The sequence below is a fragment of the Cherax quadricarinatus genome, chromosome 15, assembly GCF_038502225.1.
Source record: "Cherax quadricarinatus isolate ZL_2023a chromosome 15, ASM3850222v1, whole genome shotgun sequence".
Taxonomy (NCBI): Eukaryota; Metazoa; Arthropoda; class Malacostraca; order Decapoda; family Parastacidae; genus Cherax; species Cherax quadricarinatus.
This window is the reverse complement of record NC_091306.1, coordinates 34,899,638-34,927,137: the sequence shown is the minus strand read 5'-3', so window position 1 is coordinate 34,927,137 and position 27,500 is coordinate 34,899,638. Positions and strand designations below refer to the sequence as shown.

Sequence of the window (27,500 nt, the reverse complement as noted above, 5' to 3'; positions counted from 1 at the left end):
AAAAGTCAGATGAGTGTTATTACCAAACATTTTAAATATCTTGATGCAATACCATTCAAATAACTTAGCAAGTTCAACCGGACACAAACATAAAATATATGAATTAATAATTAGTCACAGCTTGCCTTTGTACAACACAAAATAACAAGTCATATGCTGGATAGCAAAGAAGAAAACAATACATAACTGTATTTATCTTGGACTTAATATTGATAGCATACTAAAAAACTATTTACAAAAGCTTTAAGAGCCTACAAAGCAACTTGCTTACATAATCCCTAAAACATTTTAGCTTGACTTAATGACAAAGATTGATAAGTAAGAAATCCACTAAGCTTACCCTTCGAAAAAAAAATTATCGGGTGTGAACACAGCGGAATTAGTCTTATTCAATGCATGAAAAACAACTGAGATGTGTTATCTCAGTACTGGTTGCAATACCACATGGCAATACTCTTATTACGACAGACGAGGGAACAAGATCCTATTCACGCATGTTCACAAAATATGGCCGTTACTGCAAGAGGGCTCATGCACTACTATGGGTAAGGCTGACGCAGGAGGGACAACGCACACCATGATTCCCCCATGCTGCATCCATCACAATTACACTCATTTCTCCAGAGAACTCAGACCAGGTAAAAAAAAATACCTAATCATCAAAGATACCAACTCACAATAAAACTTCTTATCTCTTTCTAATTTTGACTTTTTTTGATTCAATAAATACAGTACTATGTGGAAGTTACATAATAAACCTGCAGAGGTGTGTGAGATCATCTCTCTAACTCACAATCCTCTCATTAAAACTCACAATCTCCTTTCAACTCTGATAAATTAAATTAATTTAAAGTTCCACTCCCAGTACTACGGCTGCAACAAATCACAATAAAACCACAAATTAGAAATAATAACTGAATGAATTTTCAGTTCATTGTCAACTGTTACAAAATTAATGTGCATATTGATAATGATATTGCACAGCCTCAAATGTTATTCGGTTTTCATTTATAACTTGTGATTGCATTGTCATAATTAGTAGTACTATATACGCACTTCTGGTTTTGGTCTTTAGCAGGTGACTGAATTTTACTCGAGAAAAATATTATGTTGTGTAGTATTAGCATGTTATATGATCTTGCTCAGTAAGTAATATGACAAATTTTTATGCATGCAATTTTCTACCATTAATATTGCAGCAGTGTTGAATGACCCATATGGGTTTAGCACTCTTTTGTGAATACATATAATCATAGTCCATGTTAATAAGGGTAAATATTATTTGCAAAATTTTGGAAAAGGTCAAGTTGTTTTTTGGGCATGCACATGCACACACATCATACAAAATACGGAGAATAAAATGTGGTACTGTAATTGAATTATTGAGCTAAACAAAGATATTGCACTATGTGTCAGGTATTAAACATGAAATTCAAAAATGGTATTAACAGGAAAAATACCAGACTTGCAACTAAGAAATGCGACTGAGTCCATTGAATTAACCATAGAAAATGTAAATACTTTTAGTAGATACTAACAAAAATAAAGCAGATCGTTTTGAGAAAGTATGACCCCAAGTTGTGAAGGAATGTGTGCAAGAACTCAGCCATCCACTCTGGATTATCTTTATGGTTTCCTTATACGTAATTATAAAAAACAATTATTTTAATTGATTATCCTATCGAACTTTTTGTATTTTTGCATAAAGTTTGTAATGTGTTATTTGTCCATCATTTTGTTTTCTATGTGGAAAAGTAACATAACTTTATAATCCAGAGTATAGATATCTTGAGTTTAGAAAGCATATATTGAAGACCCCAAGTGATACCTCATCTGCTCCTACACCTTTATTATTGTCACTAGAGATGTGTACAGTATTTACGTACTTGAGCTTTAATAATGCTTTTCTAAAATCACATCTGCCATCCGCATGTACAGCTTTAAGTTGTTTCTGCATATTAAACCCTACCAAGCTAAACTGCTTATCCTTCTCTACCCTATGTTCTAGAATATTTTGTATGTCATAATCACATTTCCTGGTGATCAATGTTCCCTTCAGGTCATGAGGTCAAGTTGACAGGGGCTTCCCTCATAGCTCATGCCTCTGAGCTCTGACATTAACCTGGTTTCACACTGATAAGATAAGACAAGATTTTGTTCAGATTTTTAAACCCGGAGGGTTAGCCACCCAGGATAACCCAAGAAAGTCAGTGTGTATTCAAGGACTGTCTGTCTTATTTCCATTGTGGTCCTTCAGTCTTGTCCCCCAGGATATGACCCACAACAGTCAACTAACATCCAGGTACCTACTTGCTTGTTAGGTGAACTGGGACAGCAGATGTAAGGAAACACCCAATGTTTCCACCTTGCTGGGAACTGAACCACGGACACTCAGTGTGTGAAGCAAGAGCGCTGCCTATCAGGCAATGCTCTCCTTTACCTAGTGCTCAGTTTCATAATATAGCATTTGCTGGGGTGTGAACTCTAAAAGTCACTGATTTGATCATTCTTGCCCTATGTCCAGGTGTCTTTTTCCACATCTTGTCAGCATCAGCATACCACTTCTTCAGGAAGTGCCATATTCATAATAACACATTAAAGATGATCTCATTATAATAAAATATGAACACCTGAGCACAATTTTATAAGGTGTGAGCAAAAACAAACAAACCACAAGTATGGATTTCAATCAGGTTATGATCTATCTAAATGTTTTGACAATACAACATTATGTTGTGAACCATATCACTGATATTTGTGAACACTGTGTAGGATGAAGTGTATTTTCAAATCTTGTCATTTCAATTTGCTGGTTTAAGGCAAATGTGTCAGTTTTAACACAATACATAGCTGCTTTGTCTGTCACTTCATTCAAACTGCCAATTAAATCTCTCTGTTATCATAGTGCTTAACATATTCTTCCAATATGTGTTTCTTAAATTCAGATCATTCAGTAACATGATGCTCAAGGCAACTTTATAATGTTTTCAAAACAGTGTTAGACAGTCATTAATTTATCACTAAACTGCTGGGAATTTTCAACTGGTAGATGTATATAAGAGTAATGATTATTAGTTGTTAGTGCAACTATATAATAACATTTAATGCCTTCTAAGTGATGCCATACTCTATCCTGTTGTCTGGCAAAGGGTTGTACATAATAGCCACCAGTAATTAACAATCCATGTACAGGAAGGCTCTGCTTTACAGCGCTTCACTTTACAGTGTTTTGCTAATACAGTGTTTTTTCAATTATACTGATTTTTCATTTATTCAGATTTCCTACAATAAACATATTCACCACTCACTATAAACTAAGGATGAAAATATTTTAAGGTAAGTAATGTGTAACCTCTAGGTGCATTTTTTAGGCCTAGCTCTATTGCTCACTTAATTAATATATATATATGATAGTACAGTGGAACCTTGACTTACGAGTTTAATCTGTTCCAGGAGCTAGCTCGTAACTAAATTTACTCGTATATCAAATTAATTTTCCTCATTTAAATTAATTGAAAAGCCATTAATTCGTTCCTGCACTCTGGAGAGACGAGAAAAAATACTTGAATGTGACGCTATTATCAACTGTACGGATTATTTATCTATCACAATTCATCTAGTGTGACATAATAAACAATATAATTAACACAGAAACATGATACGGTAAGGCCCCGCTTAACGGCGTTTCGCCTTACGGCGTTCCACTAATACGGCGATGTCAAATTATGACCAAAATTTGCTATACAGCAAGCGATCTTTCAAATACGGTGCCCCCCCACCCGGTTTGTTTACATTTTCTGTGACCTCATCTATTATGTCAGGAAACTTTCCAAAATTTCAAGTGTTTTAAGGTTACTGCATATTTTATATGTACTCTGATAATTATACTTGAGTGTACCTGTACCTAAATATACTTACACACTGTGCTGGTGTGCAGGTACACATTAAAATCTCTAAGTCTCTCTCTACTCATGACGCCAATACTACGTAATAATAATAATCACTCTTGGGCACACTAAATGTCTTATTTTACATCAATATAGGCATTTTCATTAATCCATCTATGATATTTTCCTCAGTTATATATGAAACCCATTACACAGCATATAAATATGATACATACACTCACAGAATAAAAATTGACGTATATATGAAATTTGTTTACAAAGCAGCTGTGTAGGTAGTGTCGGAAGAATTACGTTTTCTCTAGTCAAACTGGGGGATAACTGTAGAAAAATATTCTTTTCGTATGCCTTTACTCTATATATAGCAATTCACGACCCTTGTGGGTTTAGTGCTTTTTATAATAAATAATAATAATAATAATAATAATAATAATAATAATAATAATAATAATATTATTATTATTATTATTATTAATAATAATAATAATAATAATAATAATAATAATAATATTATTATTATTATTATTATTATTATTATTAATATTATTATCTTCATTCACTCTAAAAATGGTGTGTTGCTGTTTGTTTATTCTGAACTAACTTGTACAACTTGTACACAATGTAAGAGTATTTGTATTGTGAGGTAATTATTATTATAATAAAAAAATATTGAGGTAAATGTTTTACAAACTCTTACAAATAGACGTGAATGAACTAAAAGTAGACACATATTAATACGCATTTATTTCGCCTGACCAAGTGATCGTCCACTACCTGTTCAGTTTGTGTTCTTACATTGTCTCAACTCTGTATCTCGTTTTCTCTCTCGTTTACTCTTTCATTAACTAGTTGGCTCTCACTGACGATGGCGTCTAAGGTTAGCTGTGATAAAAAGAGAAGTCGTAAGCCTCTTGCTTTAAGTGCCATTCTGATTTTATTCAATAAGCACCCTGCCACTCACCTCTCACACAGTATCTTAACTTTTACTGTGTTTTTAATGCCTATTTCTATTGCTAACTTAATAGTTTAAGTTAGTGTAAACTTGTTGTCTGGCATTTATTGCATATTTTATGTGTGCTCTGATAATAATACTTGTGGAGCTGTGTGGTAGCCGGGTGGAGGGACAACATTATGTTTTCTCTGCTCAGCCATCAGAGAAAACATGTATGAATCTGCGTTTGGCCCAGCCACTCCCTCACTCTGCTTTTGTTTACACTTTTTGGCATGAATTATTCATTACTTCTACCTTCGTTTATGATGGCATCTAAAGGTAGTTGTTAGAAATTATTAAATTCAGTGAACAAGGCATGTCGATGTTAATAATATGGCTCTGGCCCACAAATACTACTCACCTCTCTTCCTATATTAAGACTACACATATTTTAAGGTAAATAATGAGTGTACTGTATGTGTATTTTACCTCTCTGGGATGTTTTAAATATCGTATATTAAGTATGAGATGAGGAGCCAAGGCTACCTACACCTGGGCTACCTGCACCTGACTTCCTATAAATAAGTACTATTCACCTCTCTCCCTACATTAAGATTACAAACACTTTAAGATAAGTAATGAATTTACTGTGAATATATTTTACTTTGTGTGTTTTTAATGCCTGGTTCTATTACTAACTTAATATAATTTAGTGTAAACTTGTTGTCTGGCATTTATATGCATTTATAAATGGAAAAAAATGACATTCTGCCTTCCGGTGATGTCTGCTTTCCGATGAGAGTCTGGAACCTAACCCGCTGTATAAGTGTATAAGTGTATAAGTAGGGCCGTGATATCACCCACTCAACTTTTTTCCATTTTTTTTCTCATCTTGTGGGGAAAATGGTATATGTATTCATTTTTATTAGTCTCATCTCTGTGATCACAATTAGGTCAGAATGTTCCTTCTCTCTTCTGTCAATGAACTCAGTGAATGTTCTTGGTATCCTAACAATGTTTTTACAACATTATCTTGATATATACTGCAGTATAATTCATCCCACTTGTGTTTTATAGGCCCCACCTGGTGTTTGGCCCATGGTAGCTCATGACTGGGTGGTCAATGGCATTCATGGTTGAGATAGGAAGGTTTAGGGAGAGGAAAATAGGTATGAGAAGGGGTATTGCAGGGGAGTTGAAAGGGTATGGGAAGGGGTACTGTAGAATGGTTGAAAGGATATGGGAAGGGGTATTGTAGGGTGGTTGAAAGGATATGGTTAGGGGTATCAATAAATGGCTGAAAGAAAAGATATGGGAGGGGGTATTGCAGGATGGTTGAGAGCAAGAAGGGATTTGGGGCTGGGAATGAGGATGGAGAGGGGTACTGAAAAGTGGTTGAAAAAGGAAGGAGGAATGAGGTGGGTATGGGAGTACTGCTGAGTTACTGAGAGGAAGAAAAGGTATGGTTGTGGATACAAGTGAAGGAAATGTGGTGGAGGCGGAAGTTCATGTACATGTAAGAGTGTGGTACATACACAGAGCAGAGGATGGTGGTGAAAGTGCATGTACATGTAACAGTGTGCAAGTACCACAAATAAAGTGATGCTTGGAACTTTAAACTCTAGCATCTCCAAAAGCTAAAGATAACTTAGTACTGTACAGTATTTTTATGATTTGTTAATATTTTAATGGTTCACAAAAGCAGTATTATATTTGTAAATCATAATATAAGAGGTTTTACTGAAGTTAATATACAAATGTGACTTTTGCTTGTGAAATGATAAATGCCATCTGAGGTCTACTACATTAACATACGTATTCAACGAAGAACTCGAATTCCTTGGGTACTTATTTTAAACCTGGTCCTGTACTCTGAGAAATTAGCGTTGAGTGCTTGGTATCTATGAAAGCATTTTCAAATTGAACAGTTCATTCAGTCTTCCCTCATTCAGTGTAAGACTTATGAGTAACTGTGAAATACACTGAGCAGCTCTTATGGGGAATCATGTTTCCGTGGGAGTCCCTTATGGCTGGCCTGCAACGTGGTGGCGTACAAGAGAAGCCATCAGGGCAGTCCTCATCAAGCGGGGGCATCACTGCAGAGAGTGGAGGGTTGCCATCAAGCAACATCATCAATATTTCTTGTTTTTTATCCAATTTTTTTAAGTTTAATTTCTAATAACAGTATAAAGGGTGGAACTAGAGCAGATTAGCATAAAAATACACTAAATAAATTTACAGTAGTAAATATATAACAGCAGTAATAATAATATTGTAGTAGTAATAGTATAAGCTACAACAACATCAATGAGAATAAGCAAATATATGTAGCATGTTTAGATACAGTAAAGTGGAACAGGAAGCAAACATGTCTAAGAACTGATGTGATTATTATCATGCCAAGTGAAGCATACACATGACTGGTGTCATTATTAATAAGCTAAGTGGAGTATACATATTGGTGTATTTATTGTTAAGCTAAAAGAAGAATACACATCACTGGTGTACTTATTAACAAGCCAAATGGAGTAGAGCAGTAAGCCTTCAACTTAACAGACCTCAATTTAACGGACTTCAGAAATACTGGACAAAATCCGCTGGCTCAACAGATATGGAAATGACGCTCCACATCTATTAGTTACAAAATTGTCCATTAATGTTTGTTACAATAACAGCAAAACAATCTCATCTCTAACAACAACAATCACTATTACTGACCACCTGCTCCCCCTCCCCCCCTTAGTCCGTTGAACTGAGAGTTTACTATATGTCACTGGTGTACTTATTAATACTCTGAATACAGTACACATCATTCATTGGCATGTATTCATAAGAAGCAAGGTAAGTATTGCTTACCCTATAAAAATTCTTCTTTTCAAAATTAAAATATCTCTGTTTGCTTAGCATATTTTTTGTTTATATCATTCTACATTTTTAAACTTGGTGTAATAAGAGTACAGACTTTTGAAACTTGTTAGTTAAGGGCATTTACCATGCCATTCTTTACCCCAGAATGATGCTTTGTTGAGATTCCTGAAGGCTAGTCTTTCATATGCCAGACAAGCATTAGCTGCAGCCAATGATTATTTGACAAATATCAGGGTAACCCTCAGGAACATCAACAAAGAATCATTCCGAGCCCTTTATACAACATGTCAGCTCCATCTTGGAGTATGTAGCACAAGTATGGAACTCACACCTGAGAAAGTATGTTAAGAAAGTGCAGAAGTATGCATTTCTAGGACTAAGGAGTACAGCCTCTCCTCACTTAACGACGGAGTTCCATTCCTAAGACCTCGTCAGTAAACGAATTCATTGGTAAGTGAGGAGCATACTATAATGGTAGCTGGTTTGTGTCAACCATCTTCAATATTGTTTTAATGTCACCTTTGCACCATTTATAGCATTTCTGGTATAATTTTAAATGTTTATACAGTAGTGTACTGTATATTGTAATAAAGAGAGCAGAGGAAATCAGCTCTAACATACATTATTTAGGTATGAATACTGGTCATGGAGCCCATCGTAAGTCAGTGTTGTCAGTAAATGAGTACGTCATTAAGTGAGGAGATGCTGTATTATAGAGAGAGGATAACAGAACTGAATCTAACAACACTGGAGATCATAAGGGTCAGGGAAGGCATGATAGTAACATACAAATACTTAATAGGAATTGATAGGACAGAAAATTGATAGAACAGAGAGGTACAGCCTGTTTGAGAGGTGGGAAACAGGTACAAGGGGGCACAGCTGGAAGCTAAAGACAAATGAGCCACAGGCAAGTCAGGAAGTATTTTTTCAGTCTTAGAGTGTCAGGAAGTGGAATGATTTTCATGAAGAAGTTGTGGAGGCAGATTCCAAATACAGTTTTAAGAGTACATAGGGCCACAAGGTTACTTATTAATGTGGCAAGCGCAACTTGAAAGGAGCTGAGACTTGACCCCTGCCACAACATATAGGTGTGTATAGAGACCTACAGAGATATTCACTACCCTCAACCCACAGAGACATTTACCACCCTTGACCCAAAGACATTCACCACCCTCGACCCACATAGACATTCACCACCCTCGACCCACAGAGACATTCACCACCCTCAACTCACAGAGACATTCACCACCCTCGACCCACAGATACATTCACCACCCTCAACCCACAGAGACATTCATCACTCTCAACCCACACAGACATTCATCACCCTCGACCCACAAAGACATTCACCACCTTCGACCTACAGAGACATTCACCACCCTCGACCCACATAGACATTCACCACCCTCGACCCACATAGACATTCACCACCCTCGACTCAGAGACATTCACCACCCATGACCCACAGAGACATTCACCATCCACAGTTAAATCGAGATTACTTATATGGGAATTTCCCAACCTCCTTCTATCTTTCACCTACCAAGCCCATGGAAGTCACCTTCATTATCAAGTCACTTAAAAATATATCAGGGAATCTGTCTCAAGTTCCACCAATATTGTACAAGCGAGCAGCTCATGTCCTCTTGCCTGCTATTTCATTACTCTTTAACAACTCACTAGAAACAAGCACTTTCCCAACACTACTCAAGACAGCAAGGGTCACACCAATATACAAAGGTGGAGACCCTACAGATGTAAACAATGACAGGGCAATATCAAACTTACTGTTGCTATCCAAAATCTTCTAGAAGCTCGTGCACAAAAGATTATGTTCATTTATAACAGCACAAAGCATACTCAACCCCTGCCAATTTGGATTCAGAAAAAACAAAGGCACAAATGACGCAATTGTAAAAATGCTAGACCTTCTCTACACGGCTTTGGAAAATAATGAATATCCATTAGGACTCTTTATTGACCTAAGGAAAGCTTTTTATACAGTAGACCATGGCATACTACTCTGCAAACTTGACCATTATGGTATAAGAGGCCATGCCCTTGCTTATTTCAAATCCTGTCTTACTAACATGACTAGTACTTGATACTGGAGTGCCACAGGGGAGTGTCCTTGGTCCCCTGCTGTTTCTCTTATACATCAATGATCTTCCCAATTTCTCTCAACATCTTAAACCAATTCTCTTTGCTGACAACACAACTTATGTCATCTCCCACCCAAATCTTGCCACCCTCAACACCATTGTTAACGAAGAGCTAGTAAAAATATCTACCTGGATGACTGCCAATAAACTTACACTTAACACTGACATAACCTCCTACAGTGGACCCTCGCATAACGCTATTAATCCGTTCCTGAGAGCTCAATGTTAGGCGAATGAATTTTTCCCCATAAGAAATAATGGAAATCAAATTAATCCGTGCAAGACACCCCAAAGTATGAAAAAAAAAATTTTACCACATGAAATATTATTTTAATACACACAAACTGAAGAAGACATGCACAGTTACATGACACTTACCTTTATTGAAGATCTGGTGATGATTGATGAGATGGGAGGAGGGGAGAGTGTTGATGGTCTTAGTGTTTAGAAAGGGAACCCCCTTCCATTACGACTTGAGGTGTCAAGTCCTTTTCCGGGGTTACTTCCCTTCTTTTAATGCCACTAGGACCAGCTTCAGAGTCAATGGACTTCTGCTGCACAACATATCTGTCCATAGAGGTCTGTACCTCTCGTTCCTTTATGACTTTCCTAAAGTGTTTCACAACATTGTCAGTGTAATAGTCACCAGCACAGCTTGCAATAGCTGTCTGAGGGTGATTTTAATCCATAAAGGTTTGCACTTTAGCCACATTGCACAGATTTCCTTAATCTTTGAAGTAGGCAACTTCTTCAATTTCTCTCTCCCCTCCTCCAAAGCAGTTTCCTCAGGTCTGGCCTCTTGCTGTTGAAGTTGATCTAGCAGCTCATCAGTGGTTAGTTCTTCATTGTCCTCCTCCACCAACTCTTCCACATCCTCCCCACTAACCTCCAACCCCAAGGACTTCCTCAATGCCACAATTGATTCCTCAACTGGGTTAGCCTCAAATCCTTCAAAATCCCTTTTGTCTACACATTCTGGCCACAGTTTCTTCCAAGCAGAGTTCAAGGTCCTCTTAGTCACTCCCTCCCAAGCCTTACCTATAAGGTTTACACAATTGAGGATATTAAAGTGATCTCTCCAAAACTCTCTTAGAGTCAACTGAGTTTCTGAGGTCACTACAAAGCACCTTTCAAACAGCTTTTGTGTACAGTTTTTTGAAGTTTGAAATGACCTGCTGGTCCATGGGCTGCAGGAGAGGAGTGGTATTAGGAGGCAAAAACTTCACCTTATTGAAGCTCATGTCCCCACAAAGTCACTCTGCCAAGTCTGTAGGATGACCAGGGGCATTGTCTAACACCAGGAGGCACTTAAGGTCTAATTTATTTTCAATTAGGTAATTTTTCACAGTGGGGGCAAATGCTTGGTGTAACCAGTCATAGAAAAAGTCCCTAGTGACCCATGCCTTACTGTTTGCCCTTCACAGCACACACAAATTAGCCTTGAGGAAATTCTTTTGCCTGAATGCTCTGGGAGTTTCAGAGTGATACACTAATAAAGGCTTCACTTTGCAATCACCACTAGCATTGGCACACATTAACAGAGTAAGCCTGTCTTTCATAGGCTTATGTCCTGGGAGTGCCTTTTCCTCCTCAGTAATGCAGGTCCTGCTTGGCATTTTCTTCCAAAACAAGCCTGTTTCATCACAATTAAACACTTGTTCAGGTTTCAGTCCTTCACTGTTTATGTACTCCTTGAATTCCTGCACATATTTTTCAGCTGCTTTGTGGTCCGAACTGACAGCCTCACAATGCCTTATCACACTATGTATGCCACTACGCTTCTTAAATCTCTCAAACCAACCTTTGCTGGCCTTAAATTCACTCACATCATCACTAGTTGCAGGCATTTTTCTAATTAAATCCTGATGCAACTTCCTAGCCTTTTTGCTTATGATCGCTTGAGAGATGCTATCTCCTGCTATCTGTTTTTTGTTTATCCACACCAATAACAGTCTCTCAACATCTTCTATCACTTGCGATCTCTGTTTTGAAAACAAAGTTGCACCTTTGGCAAGAACAGCTTCCTTGATTGCCGTTTTCTTGGACACAATAGTAGCGATGGTTGATTGGGGTTTACTATACAACCTGGCCAGCTCGGAGACACGTACTCCACTTTCATACTTAGCAATGATCTCTTTCTTCATCTCCATAGTAATTCTCACCCTTATTCCTGTAGGGTTGGCACTAGAAGCTTTCTTGGGGCCCATGGTCACTTATTTTGCAGGTGAAATCACTAAAAGTGCTGTAATAATATGAAGTGTTCAGATTGTATGCTTGGATGCTACCGCGGAGGCTGGCTTGTAAACAATGCCACCGGCGGAACATGTGAGGCTGGCTCAGGCCACACATAGACACATCTCAGATGAATCGCGTTGAGCAAGTTTTTTTAGCGCTATGCGAGGCAAAATTTTAGCAATAAAATATAACGCTAGGCGGATTTAACGTTATGTGATGCCAACATTAGACGGGGGCACACTGTATATTATGTTTGGTAAAAGAGCAGGTGTTGCACAACTGAACATTATGATTGACAACACTCTTATTGCTAAACAAAATAAGGACAAATTCCTGGGCCTGCACCTTGACAGCACCCTGAAATTCAGCACCCATGTCCAACACATAACAAAAAAGGTATCCAAAATGGTTGGGATCCTCTTTAAAATACAGTGGACCCATGGTTCGCGATGCTACCGGTATCCGATAAATCCGGTATCCGAAGCATTATATCGCAAAAAATTTGCCTCGGTTCCCGTTACAAAACCTGGTATGCGATGCGATTCGTACAAGATGTGTCCACGTGTGGCCTGAACTGCCCCGTGTGTGCCAGTGTTTACAAGCCAGCCAGTGTGCGCGCATCTAAGGATACATTTGGTACATTCCATATTATCCATATTATCACTGTTTTTGGTGCTTGTTTCTGCAAAATAAGTCACTATGGGCCCCAAGAAAGCTTCTAGTGCCAACCCTTCAAGACCAAGGGTGCTAATGACTATTGAAATGAAGAAAGAGATAATTGCAAAGTACGAAAGTGGAGTACGTGTGTCGGAGCTGGCCAAGTTGTATAGTAAACCCCAATCAACCATCTCTACTATAGTGAGCAGGAAAACGGCAATCAAGGAAGCTGTTCTTGCAAAAAGTGCAACTGTGATTACGAAACAGCGACCGCAAGTGTTAGAAAATGTTGAGAGACTGTTACTGGTGTGGATAAATGAAAAACAGATAGCAGGAAATAGCATCTCTCAAGCGATCATTTGTGAAAAGGCTAGGCAGTTGCATGACGATTTGGTAAAGAAATTGCCTGCAACTAGTGGTGATGTGAGTGAATTTAAGGCCAGCAAAGGTTGGTTTGAAAGATTTAAGAATCATAGTGGCATACATAGTGTGATTAGGCATGGTGAGGCTGCCAGTTCAGACCACAAAGCAGCTGAAAAATATGTGAAAGAATTCAAGGATTACATAGACAGTGAAGGCTTGAAACCTGAACAAGTGTTTAATTGCGACGAAACAGGTCTGTTTTGGAAGAAATTGCCAAGCAGGACCTACATTACTCAGGAGGAAAAGCTACCTCAAGTCCTAATGGAAGGGGATTCCCCTTCTAAACAATAGGTTCAACACTCTCCCCTCCTCCCATCCCATCAATCATCACCAGATCTTCATTAAAGGTTAGTGTCAATTATTCTATTGTTGTTGATGTTATTGTAATTTTTTTTTTCATCCTTTTGGGTGTCTTGCATGGATTAATTTGATTTCCATTATATCTTATGGGGAAACTTTATTCGCTTTCTGATAATTTTGGATTACGATGAGCTCTCAGGAACAAATTAATATCTCAAACCGGGGGGTCCACTGTACATTACTACGTACCACAATCAGCCCTACTCACACTATACTATTCAATCAGCTATCCCTACCTTATCTATGCTATTTGTGCCTGGGGTTCAACAGCAGTAACCCACCTAAAGCCAATAATAACCCAACAAAGAGCCACAATAAGAATTATCATGCAATCCAATCCTAGGCAACACACCCCTACTCTTCAGAGACTTAAACCTACTTACTGTACAGAACATTCACACCTACTACTGTGCAACCTATATTTACAGACCCATAAATTCTAATATTAGCCATGAACTAAAACATTTTCTTGATAGTTGCAACAGGACCCATAGACATAATACCAGACACAAAAATCTCTATGACATTCCCCGTGTCTGGCTAAACCTCTACAAAAATTTGATGTACATAAAAGGGCCTAAAATCTGGAACTCCCTGCCTGAAAACTCTAGAACTGCTGACTCAATCACCATTTTCAAAACTACTGTCAAAAAAAAATCTTATCTCCCTAACACACCCCATCATTAGCTAACCAAATGCAATAAAAATCATCTTATTTTCTTTTTTGTATCATAAACAAGACCAAAACAATATAGTCCTACTCTCATTATCTGTAATTCCCCCTAATTTACACTTGCAAGCACCCAAATGATTGTAAACATAAAATTCCTAAAATAGCTATTGCCTATTAAATCTTAAGTCAGTCCTAAGTCCACCTAAGACACGCTTCCAATACAGTACAGTGGACCCCCGCATACCGTCGGCATCACATAACGTACAATCTGCATACCGCTCGCTTTTATCGCAAAAATTTTGCCTCGCATACCGCTCAAAAACCCGCTCACCGCTCTTCGTCTGAGACGCGTCCAATGTGCGCCCTTAGCCAGCCTCACATGTGCCGCCGGTGGCATTGTTTACCAGCCAGCCTCAGCGGTAACATCCAAGCATACAATCGGAACATTTCGTATTATTACAGTGTTTTTGGTGATTTTATCTGCAAAATAAGTGACCATGGGCCCCAAGAAAGCTTCTAGTGCCAACCCTACAGCAATAAGGGTGAGAATTACTATAGAGATGAAGAAAGAGATCATTGATAAGTATGAAAGTGGAGTGCGTGTCGCCGACCTGGCCAGGTTGTACAAGAAACCCAAATCAACCATCGCTACTATTGTGGGCAACAGAAAGGCAATCAAGGAAGATGTTCTTGCCAAAGGTTTAACTGTGTTTTCGAAACAGAGATCGCAAGTGATGGAAGATGTTGAGAGACTCTTATTGGTGTGGATAAATGAAAAACAGATAGCAGGAGATAGCGTCTCTCAAGCGATCATAAGCGAAAAGGCTAGGAAGTTGCATGAGGATTTAATTAAAAAAATGCCTGCAACTAGTGATGATGTGAGTGAATTTAAGGCCAGCAAAGGTTGGTTTGAGAGATTTAAGAAGCGTAGTGGCATACAGTGTGATAAGGCATGGTGAGGCTGCCAGTTCGGACCACAAAGCAGCTGAAAAATATGTGCAGGAATTCAAGGAGTACATAGACAGTGAAGGACTGAAACCTGAACAAGTGTTTAATTGTGATGAAACAGGCCTGTTTTGGAAGAAAATGCCAAGCAGGACCTACATTACTCAGGAGGAAAAGGCACTCCCAGGACATAAGCCTATGAAAGACAGGCTTACTTTGTTGATGTGTTCCAATGCTACTGGTGATTGCAAAGTGAAGCCTTTATTAGTGTATCACTCTGAAACTCCCAGACCGTTCAGGCAAAAGAATGTCCTCAAGGAGAAATTGTGTGTGCTGTGGAGGGCAAACAGTAAGGCATGGGTCACTAGGGACTTTTTCTATGACTGGTTACACCATGCATTTGCCCCCAATGTGAATGATTACCTAACTGAAAAGAAATTAGAACTTAAGTGCCTCCTGGTGTTAGACAATGCCCCTGGTCATCCTACAGACGTGGCAGAGCGACTTTATGGGGACATGAAATTCATTAAGGTGAAGTTTTTGCCTCCTAATACCACTCCTCTCCTGCAGCCCATGGACCAGCAGGTTATTGCAAACTTCAAAAAACTGTACACAAAAGCTCTGTTTGAAAGGTGCTTTGTAGTGACCTCAGAAACTCAACTGACTCTAAGAGAGTTTTGGAGAGAGCACTTTAATATCCTCAATTGTGTAAACCTTATAGGTAAGGCTTGGGAGGGAGTGACTAAGAAGACCTTGAACTCTGCTTGGAAGAAACTGTGGCCAGAATGTGTAGACAAAAGGGATTTTGAAGGGTTTGAGGCTAACCCTGAGAGGATTATGCCAGTTGAGGAATCCATTGTGGCATTGGGAAAGTCCTTGGGGTTGGAGGTTAGTGGGGAGGATGTGGAAGAGTTGGTGGAGGAGGACAATGAAGAACTAACCACTGATGAGCTGATAGATCAACTTCAACAGCAAGAGGCCAGACCTGAGGAAACTGGTTCAGAGGAGGAGATAGAGAAATTGAAGAAGTTGCCTACTACAAAGATTAAGGAAATCTGTGCAAAGTGGCTTGAAGTGCAAACCTTCATGGATGAAAATCACCCTCACACAGCTATTGCAAGCCGTGTTGGCAACCTGTACACTGACAATGTTGTGAAACACTTTAGGGAAGTCATAAAGGAATGAGAGGTACAGGCCACTATGGACAGATATGTTGTGCGAAAGAAGTCCAGTGACTCTGAAGCTGGTCCTAGTGGCATTAAAAGAAGAAGGGAAGTAACCCCAGAAAAGGACTCGACACCTCAAGTCTTAATGGAAGGGGATTCCCCTTCTAAACACTAACACTCTCTCTCCCTTCCTCCCATCCCATCAATCACCAGACCTTCAATAAAAGTAAGTGTCATGTAATTGTGCATGCCTTTTTCAGTTTGTGTGTATTAAAATTAACATTTCATGTGGCAAATTTTTTTTTTTTTCATACTTTTGGGTGTCTTGCACAGATTAATTTGATTTCCATTATTTCTTATGGGGAAAATTCATTCGCATACCGATCATTTCGCATAACAATGAGCCCTCTTGCACGGATTAAAGTCGCTATGCGGGGATCCACTGTATAAGCTTTAACAGAAGCAGACAAATCCAATCCCAGTACTAAATTTACCATTTGTAATATTATTATATGACTCATTCTACCTCAATATTGTAAATCTAATTATGTATGTGCCTGACTGGGTATGTATCAAATTATGTAAATCTAATTATGTATGTGCCTCGTACTGTCTCAATATTGTAAATCTAATTATGTATGTATCTAATTGTGTATTTATCTAACAATGTATGTTCAAATGTACTGCTCCATGACCTATATCAACATAGAGTAAAAATTAGCATTGGTCTGCCCGAAATGCCTAGGCATGCTAATGACCTTCTTTGTAATTAACATTTCACAACATGTAAACCAAACATTGTAAGCTTTAAAAGGAAATAAAAAAATAATTTTAATTTTAATTTTGTAGGGCCATTGACAGCTTACACCATATCTTCTTGTGGGGTTTATAGAGCCACTGACAGCTTACACCTTATCTTTTTGCCGAGGTTCATAGGGCCACTGACAGCTTACACCACATCTTCTTGTTGGGGTTTATAGGGCTATTGACAGCTGTCACAGTATCTTCTTGTTGGGGTTTATAGGGTCATTGGCAGCTGTTGTTGTTGTTGGGGTTTATAGGGTCATTGACAACTGTTGTTGTTGGGGTATATAGGGCCACTGACAGATTATTGACAGCTTACACTGTATCTTCTTGCTGGGGTTTATAGGGCCATTGACAGCTTACACTGTATCTTCTCGCATCAACCTCAACAGAACACATGGCCGTAACACAAGGCACAGATCACTCTTTGATGTTCCCCGTGTCCATCTCACACTATGTAAAAACTCAATGCACATAAAAGGCCCAAAAATATGGAATTCATTACCTGTGAATATAAAAGAAACACTGTTTATCAATTCAAGACTTCTTAAAAACCACTTATTTACCCTCAACTAAATAAATACTGAACAATGCTACAAATTTGTACAACTTTAATGCTTCTTATTTGAATTACTCATTTGTACTTCATGTTGTAAGTTGTTTACTGTAATTTTTACCACTGAATATATCATTGCTTAGTTAATCTTAAGTTAATTTTAAGCCTGCCCATAATGCTCTGCATACAAGGGGCTTTTGGTATGTACATCCAACCACTATATTTTTTTGTACAACTATGTATCATGTCCAAATAAATAAATATATAAATAAATAAATAAATAAATAAAATAGGGCCACTGACAGCTTACACCATATATCTTCTTGCTGGGGCTTATAGGGCCACTGACTGCTTACACTGCATCTTCTTGTTGGGGTTTATAGAGCCATAATGAGGGCAAATTTCTGGGTCTGCACCTTGACAGCAACCTGAAATTCAACACCCATATCCAACACAACAAAAAAAGTATCCAACACAGTTGGGATCCTCTCAGAGATACATTACTATGTACCACAATCACCCCTACTCACACTATACTAATTAATCATCTATCCAAACCTCACCTATGCTATTTGTGCCTGGTGACCAACAGCAGCAACCTACCTAAATCCAATAATAACCCAACAAAAAGCTGCAGTAAGAATTATCATGCAATCCAATGCTAGGCAACACACCACCCCACTCTTCAAAGACCTAAACTTACTGTACAAAACATTCACACCTACTACTGTGAAACCTACATTTACAGAACCATAAATTCTAATATTAACCCTGAACTAAAACACTTTCTTGACAGTCACAATTAAAGACACAAAAATGTCTATGACATTCCTCATGTCTGACTAAATCTTTAAAAAAATTCAATGTACATAAAAGGGCCTAAATTCTGGAATTTCCTGCCCAAAAACTAGAACTGCAGAGTCAATCACCATTTTGAAAACTACCATTAAAAAACACCGAATCTCACCAACACACCCCATCAACAGCTATGTGAAAACCACCTATTCTCTTTTTTGTATCATGAACACATCCAAAACAAAACAGACTTACTCTCGATATCTGTAATTCTCCCTATTTTACACTTACCCAATCGACTGCAAACATAAAATTCCCAATATAGTTACTGCCTATTTATTATAAAGTTAGTCCTAAGTTTGCCTGAAATATGCTGCCAATATAGGAGCTTTAATAAAAACAGTGTATAATGCCAGGGTAAAACCATTCCCATTACCTGAAACCCTCTCCAGGTAAACTAAATTTACTAACTGTAATGCTGTTATATGTTTTGTACTATCTTACTATTATCAATCTAATTAATGATAATCAATTCAATTACCTAACTTTTTACAATAATATATATTAAAATGTAATATTCCATAACCTGTGCCAATAGAGTATGAATTAGGATTAGTCTGCCCAAAATGCCTAGGCATGCTAGTGCTTTCCTTGTAATTAACATTTTATAATATGTAAACCACACGTTGTAATCTTTGCAAGGAAATGAACATTTTCATTTTCGTTTTCACTGACATCTTATGCCGTATCTTCTTACTGGGGTTTATAGGGCCATTGACAACTTACAGTGTATCTAGCCCTGCTTGTCAGTGTGCAGAGAAGAATCCTCGACCAAAGTGAAAGGAAGCTGACTAGTAGGAATGTGTGTTCCTGATGCTCCCCGAGGCCAGTAGGAAGACGTAAGCATGGGTCAGAGTCTCCTGACAGTCGAATTCCTCCTCAGTGAGTAAAAGTGGTAAGGTCTTCAAGAGGGAACTGGACAGATACCTAAGTCAGTACCTGATCAGCCGGGCTGCGGTCCTTACACAAAATTGCGTGTGGACAGCAGTAACAGCCTGGTTTATGAGGCGCTAACCTACAGTGAAGCCTAGTCATGGACTGGACTACGAGGGGCGTTGATCCCCGAAAGACCCCCAAATGGGCAAAGGGCTGGACGGAGGAGATTCTGTACAGTGGTAACAAGGATATAATGGCAAGAAGTAGTCTACCATCTTAGACTGAGAAGGAGACCAAGCACAGAAAACTGTACACCTGACTACCTCTTGTTGTTGGGGTTATTAAAGGCAACCTTGGCATGAGTCATACTGAACTCTACCTCTCGGCTCCCGGGGATTGAAGAACTCAACCACGCAAGGACAGGAGGGGGCGTGGTAGCTGATAAGGGAATCATTGTTGTCATCCTCCTCCTCCTCCTCCTTCCTGCCACTCCTTCCACCTTCCCTCCTTCTCCTCCTTCTTGGGGGAGCAGGGGTGCCACAAGTACACTAAGAGACAACACAGTAAGTGTCAGAGGTCCAAGACTGTTCAACTGCCTCCCAGCATACATAAGGGGTATTACCAACAGACTCCTGGCTGTCTTCAAAAAGGTGCTGGACAAGCTGGGCTGTGGTTCGTACGTTGGTTTACATGCAGCCAACAATAACAGCCTGGTTGATCAGACCCTGATCCACCACAAGGCCTGTTCACAGACCGGGCCATGGGAGCACTGATCCCCGAAACCCCTCTCCAGGTATACTCCAGGTATTCCGCTCTGAGGATTTTCTATGGCATAGGTAAAGTTGGATGCTGACTGGGAGGGAGCAGCCGGCATCTGCCTCTACTGGAATTTATAAGGTTCAAGAGAGTGTGTCGACCTCACTTATTCCTGTTTCTGTTTGCAGAGGAAATCTAGTTTCCTTTGCAATTCTGGCCCAGATTCAGACAATATATTTTCCCCTGGAGACCCGTGAAGCAGAGCTCAATATGGTGTCAGCTGAAGTGGCCCTCAACCCCCTAACCATCACTATCCCACCTCCCCCTCCTATCCCCCTCCCCCTCCCTGCCCCCCCTCCCCCTCCCCTTCCCCAGTAACAACAACTAGTGGTGATAAATGGTATAAAATACCGACACGATGAAAATAATGGATGTTAATGCAATATAATGAATTGTGTTACACTGCGTTTGTGTGAATATTTGCAACAGGAAATAGCACGCACACATGTACACAACTGGTACTGACTGTTTCACACATGTACACGACTAGTACTGACTGCGGCACACATGTACCCAACTAGTACTGACTACTGCACACATGTACACAACTAGTACTGACTGCTGCACACAAGTACACAACTAGTACTGATTGCTGCACACATGTACACAACTAGTACTGACTGCTGCACACATGTACCCAACTAGTACTGACTACTGCACACATGTACACAACTAGTACTGACTACTGCACACATGTACACAACTAGTACTGACTACTGCACACATGTACACAACTAGTACTGACTACTGCACACATGTACACAACTAGTGCTGACTGCTGCACACATGTGCACAACTAGTACTGACTGCTGCACACATGTACACAACTAGTACTGACTGCTGCACACATGTACACAACTAGTACTGACTGCTGGACACATGTACACAACTAGTACTGACTGCTGCACACATGTACACAACTAGTACTGACTACTGCACACATGTACACAACTAGTACTGACTGCTGCACACATGTGCACAATTAGTACTAGTACTGACTGCTGCACACGTGTACACAACTAGTACTGACTACTGCACACATGTACACAACTAGTACTGACTACTGCACACATGTACACAACTAGTACTGACTACTGCACACATGTACACAACTAGTACTGACTGCTGGACACATGTACACAACTAGTACTGACTGCTGGACACATGTACACAACTAGTACTGACTGCTGCACACATGTACACAACTAGTACTGACTGCTGTACACATGTACACAACTAGTACTGACTGCTGCACACATGTACACAACTAGTACTGACTGCTGCACACATGTACACAACTAGTACTGACTGCTGGACACATGTACACAACTAGTACTGACTGCTGCACACATGTGCACAACTAGTACTGACTGCTGCACACATGTACACATGTACACAGGGCTCCAGCAGCATGACAGTTGATAACTTAACTAAGTAAGTATTAGAGAAAGACAAAGTTTAATATAATTTTATTTTCTCAAGTAGAAGCTTAATCAATATTGCCAAAAAAGACCAGATAAAGAAAATAAAGGAATATAACATGTCAACTGGTGTGAGAGTCGTCCATCATAAAGACTGGTGTAAGAGTCGTCCATCATAAAGACTGGTGTCAGAGTCGTCCATCATAAAGACTGGTGTAAGAGTCGTCCATCATAAAGACTGGTGTGAGAGTCGTCCATCATAAAGACTGGTGTGAGAGTCGTCCATCATAAAGACTGGTGTGAGAGTCGTCCATCATAAAGACTGGTGTAAGAGTCGTCCATCATAAAGACTGGTGTGAGAGTCGTCCATCATAAAGACTGGTGTAAGAGTCGTCCATCATAAAGACTGGTGTGAGAGTCGTCCATCATAAAGACTGGTGTGAGAGTCGTCCATCATAAAGACTGGTGGGAGAGTCGTCCATCATAAAGACTGGTGTGAGAGTCGTCCATCATAAAGACTGGTGTGAGAGTCTTCCACCATAAAGACTGGTGTGAGAGTCGTCCATCATAAAGAGTAGTGTGAGAGTCGTCCATCATAAAGACTGGTGTGAGAGTCGTCCATCATAAAGACTGGTATGAGAGTCGTCCATCATAAAGACTGGTGTGAGAGTCGTCCATTATAAAGACTAGTGTGAGAGTCGTCCATCATAAAGAATGGTGTGACAGTCGTCCATCATAAAGACTGGTGTGAGAGTCGTCCATCATAAAGACTGGTGTGAGAGTCGTCCATCATAAAGACTAGTGTGAGAGTCGTCCATCATAAAGACTGGTGTGAGAGTCGTCCATCATAAAGACTGGTGTGAGAGTCGTCCATCATAAAGACTAGTGTGAGAGTCGTCCATCATAAAGACTGGTGTGAGAGTCGTCCATCATAAAGACTGGTGTGAGAGTCGTCCATCATAAAGACTAGTGTGAGAGTCGTCCATCATAAAGAATGGTGTGACAGTCGTCCATCATAAAGACTGGTGTGAGAGTCGTCCATTATAAAGACTGGTGTGAGAGTCGTCCATCATAAAGACTGGTATGAGAGTCGTCCATCATAAAGACTGGTGTGAGAGTCGTCCATCATAAAGACTAGTGTGAGAGTCGTCCATCATAAAGACTAGTGTGAGAGTCGTCCATCATAAAGACTGGTGTGAGAGTCGTCCATCATAAAGACTGGTGTGAGAGTCGTCCATCATAAAGACTGGTATGAGAGTCGTCCATCATAAAGACGGGTGTGAGAGTCGTCCATCATAAAGACTGGTGTAAGAGTCGTCCATCATAAAGACTGGTGTGAGAGTCGTCCATCATAAAGACTGGTGTGAGAGTCGTCCATCATAAAGACTGGTGGGAGAGTCGTCCATTATAAAGACTGGTGTGAGAGTCGTCCATCATAAAGACTAGTGTGAGAGTCGTCCATTATAAAGACTGGTGTGAGAGTCGTCCATCATAAAGACTGGTGTAAGAGTCGTCCATCATAAAGACTAGTGTGAGAGTCGTCCATCATAAAGACTGGTGTGAGAGTCGTCCATCATAAAGACTAGTGTGAGAGTCGTCCATCATAAAGACTGGTGTGAGAGTCGTCCATCATAAAGACTGGTGTGAGAGTCGTCCATCATAAAGACTGGTGTGAGAGTCGTCCATCATAAAGACTGGTGTAAGAGTCGTCCATCATAAAGACTAGTGTGAGAGTCGTCCATCATAAAGACTGGTGTGAGAGTCGTCCATCAAAGACTGGTGTGAGAGTCGTCCATCATAAAGACTGGTGTGAGAGTCGTCCATCATAAAGACTGGTGTGAGAGTCGTCCATCATAAAGACTGGTGTCAGAGTCGTCCATCATAAAGACTAGTGTGAGAGTCGTCCATCATAAAGACTGGTGTGAGAGTCGTCCATCATAAAGACTGGTGTGAGAGTCGTCCATCATAAAGACTAGTGTGGAAGTCGGTCATCATAAAGACTGGTGTGAGAGTCGTCCATCATAAAGACTGGTGTGAGAGTCGTCCATCATAAAGACGAGTGTGGAAGTCGGTCATCATAAAGACTGGTGTGAGAGTCGTCCATCATAAAGACTGGTGTGAGAGTCGTCCATCATAAAGACTGGTGTGAGAGTCGTCCATCATAAAGACTGGTGTGAGAGTCGTCCATCATAAAGACTAGTGTGAGAGTCGTCCATCATAAAGACTAGTGTGAGAGTCGTCCATCATAAAGACTAGTGTGAGAGTCGTCCATCATAAAGACTGGTGTGAGAGTCGTCCATCATAAAGACTGGTGTGAGAGTCGTCCATCATAAAGACTGGTGTGAGAGTCGTCCATCATAAAGACTAGTGTGAGAGTCGTCCATCATAAAGACTAGTGTGAGAGTCGTCCATCATAAAGACTAGTGTGAGAGTCGTCCATCATAAAGACTGGTGTGAGAGTCGTCCATCATAAAGACTGGTGTGAGAGTCGTCCATCATAAAGACTAGTGTGGAAGTCGTCCATCATAAAGACTAGTGTGAGAGTCGTCCATCATAAAGACTAGTGTGAGAGTCGTCCATCATAAAGACTGGTGTGAGAGTCGTCCATCATAAAGACTAGTGTGAGAGTCGTCCATCATAAAGACTGGTGTGAGAGTCGTCCACCATAAAGACTGGTGTGAGAGTCGTCCATCATAAAGACTGGTGTGAGAGTCGTCCATCATAAAGACTAGTGTGAGAGTCGTCCATCATAAAGACTAGTGTGAGAGTCGTCCATCATAAAGACTGGTGTGAGAGTCGTCCATCATAAAGACTGGTGTGAGAGTCGTCCATCATAAAGACTGGTGTGAGAGTCGTCCATCATAAAGACTGGTGTGAGAGTCGTCCATCATAAAGACTGGTGTGAGAGTCGTCCATCATAAAGACTGGTGTGAGAGTCGTCCATCATAAAGACTAGTGTGAGAGTCGTCCATCATAAAGACTGGTGTGACAGTCGTCCATCATAAAGACTGGTGTGAGAGTCGTCCATCATAAAGACTGGTGTGAGAGTCGTCCATCATAAAGACTGGTGTGAGAGTCGTCCATCATAAAGACTGGTGTGAGAGTCGTCCATCATAAAGACTAGTGTGGAAGTCGTCCATCATAAAGACTGGTGTGAGAGTCGTCCATCATAAAGACTGGTGTGAGAGTCGTCCATCATAAAGACTAGTGTGAGAGTCGTCCATCATAAAGACTGGTGTGAGAGTCGTCCATCATAAAGACTGGTGTGAGAGTCGTCCATCATAAAGACTGGTGTGAGAGTCGTCCATCATAAAGACTGGTGTGAGAGTCGTCCATCATAAAGACTGGTGTGAGAGTCGTCCATCATAAAGACTGGTGTGAGAGTCGTCCATCAAAGACTGGTGTGAGAGTCGTCCATCATAAAGACTGGTGTGAGAGTCGTCCATCATAAAGACTGGTGTGAGAGTCGTCCATCATAAAGACTAGTGTGAGAGTCGTCCATCATAAAGACTGGTGTGAGAGTCGTCCATCATAAAGGCTGGTGTGAGAGTCGTCCATCATAAAGACTGGTGTGAGAGTCGTCCATCATAAAGACTAGTGTGAGAGTCGTCCATCATAAAGACTGGTGTGAGAGTCGTCCATCATAAAGACTGGTGTGAGAGTCGTCCATCATAAAGACTGGTGTGAGAGTCGTCCATCATAAAGACTAGTGTGAGAGTCGTCCATCATAAAGAGTAGTGTGAGAGTCGTCCATCATAAAGACTAGTGTGAGAGTCGTCCATCATAAAGACTGGTGTGAGAGTCGTCCATCATAAAGACTGGTGTGAGAGTCGTCCATCATAAAGACTGGTGTGAGAGTCGTCCATCATAAAGACTGGTGTGAGAGTCGTCCATCATAAAGACTAGTGTGGAAGTCGTCCATCATAAAGTCTGGTGTGAGAGTCGTCCATCATAAAGACTGGTGTGAGAGTCGTCCATCATAAAGACTAGTGTGAGAGTCGTCCATCATAAAGACTGGTGTGAGAGTCGTCCATCATAAAGACTGGTGTGAGAGTCGTCCATCATAAAGACTGGTGTGAGAGTCGTCCATCATAAAGACTAGTGTGAGAGTCGTCCATCATAAAGACTGGTGTGAGAGTCGTCCATCATAAAGACTGGTGTGAGAGTCGTCCATCATAAAGACTGGTGTGAGAGTCGTCCATCATAAAGACTGGTGTGAGAGTCGTCCATCATAAAGACTGGTGTGAGAGTCGGCCATCATAAAGACTGGTGTGAGAGTCGTCCATCATAAAGACTGGTGTGAGAGTCGTCCATCATAAAGACTAGTGTGAGAGTCGTCCATCATAAAGACTGGTGTGAGAGTCGTCCATCATAAAGACTGGTGTGAGAGTCGTCCATCATAAAGACTGGTGTGAGAGTCGTCCATCATAAAGACTGGTGTGAGAGTCGGCCATCATAAAGACTGGTGTGAGAGTCGTCCATCATAAAGACTGGTGTGAGAGTCGTCCATCATAAAGACTAGTGTGAGAGTCGTCCATCATAAAGACTGGTGTGAGAGTCGTCCATCATAAAGACTGGTGTGAGAGTCGTCCATCATAAAGACTGGTGTGAGAGTCGTCCATCATAAAGACTAGTGTGAGAGTCGTCCATCATAAAGACTGGTGTGAGAGTCGTCCATCATAAAGACTGGTGTGAGAGTCGTCCATCATAAAGACTAGTGTGGAAGTCGTCCATCATAAAGACTGGTGTGAGAGTCGTCCATCCTACTGTCTTACCAGCTATATACTGTCAGATAATCACTGTTTAACACTGGCGCAACAGTTACCCATACAACTGATTTAACAAGAGTGAAATACCGACTCTGACTTCCTCCACACACCTGCTTTAACGTGTTATACACACACCTGTTATAACGGGTGTTACACATACCTGTTATAGCAGGTATTACATACACCTGTAGATAGGTAGAGGTTGTTTTGATAAGGACCTGCCTCGCATGGGCCAGTAGGCCTTCTACAGTGTTCCTCCATTCTTATGTTCTTATGACATTCCTCAGGTCACGTGCGTCACACCTCACTCTCCGATTATATATATAATGTCTCTTTACCTCTGTATGTTATAGTGTTTGCTTACGTGTCTTTCTAAACCAACTTGTCGGTATTTATTACCAAGGTTTATACCATAACGTGTTATACACACACCTGGCATAGCGGATGTTACACACACCTCTTATAACGGGTGTTACACATACCTGTTATAGCAGGTGTTACATACACCTGTTATAACGTGTTATACACACACACCTGGCATAACACCTGTTATACACACACACCTGTTATAACAATTGTTACACACACCTGTTATAATAGGTGTTACACACACCTGTTATAACGGGTGTTACACACACCTGTTATATCGTGTTATACACACACCTGCTATAACGGGTGTTACACACACCTGTTATAGCAGGTGTTACACACAACTGTTACAACGGGTGTTACACATACCTGTTATAGCAGGTGTTACACACACCTGTTACAACTTGTTATATAAACACACGTTAAAACGGGTGTTTCGCACATCTGTTATAGCAGGTGTTACACACACCTGTTATAACGGGTGTTACACACACCTGTTATAACGTGTTATACACACACCTGTTATAACGGGTGTTACACACATCTATTATAGCAGGTGTTACACACACCTGCTATAATGGGCGTTACACACACCTGTTATAACGGGAGCTACACACACCCGCTATAACGGGTGTTACACACACCTGTTGTAACGGGTGTTACACACACCTGTTATAACGGGTGTTACACCTGTTATAACAGGTGT

At 40.3% G+C, this 27,500-nt stretch overlaps 1 protein-coding gene across 13 annotated transcripts in view; it reads right to left on the bottom strand.

Moving 5' to 3' along the window:
* LOC128692052 (Na[+]-driven anion exchanger 1) overlaps positions 1-27,500 on the bottom strand; it is a 369,866-nt gene that overhangs the window by 301,676 nt on the left and 40,690 nt on the right. For 9 of the 13 annotated variants that reach the window (XM_070085267.1, XM_070085266.1, XM_070085273.1 and 6 more), the window contains exon 3: positions 6,891-6,932. The exons of the other annotated variants lie outside the window; for them this stretch is intronic. In XM_070085267.1, coding sequence (XP_069941368.1) covers positions 6,891-6,932 — 42 coding nt within the window. The remainder of the gene's footprint in view (positions 1-6,890; positions 6,933-27,500) is intronic. 13 annotated transcript variants of the gene reach the window in all.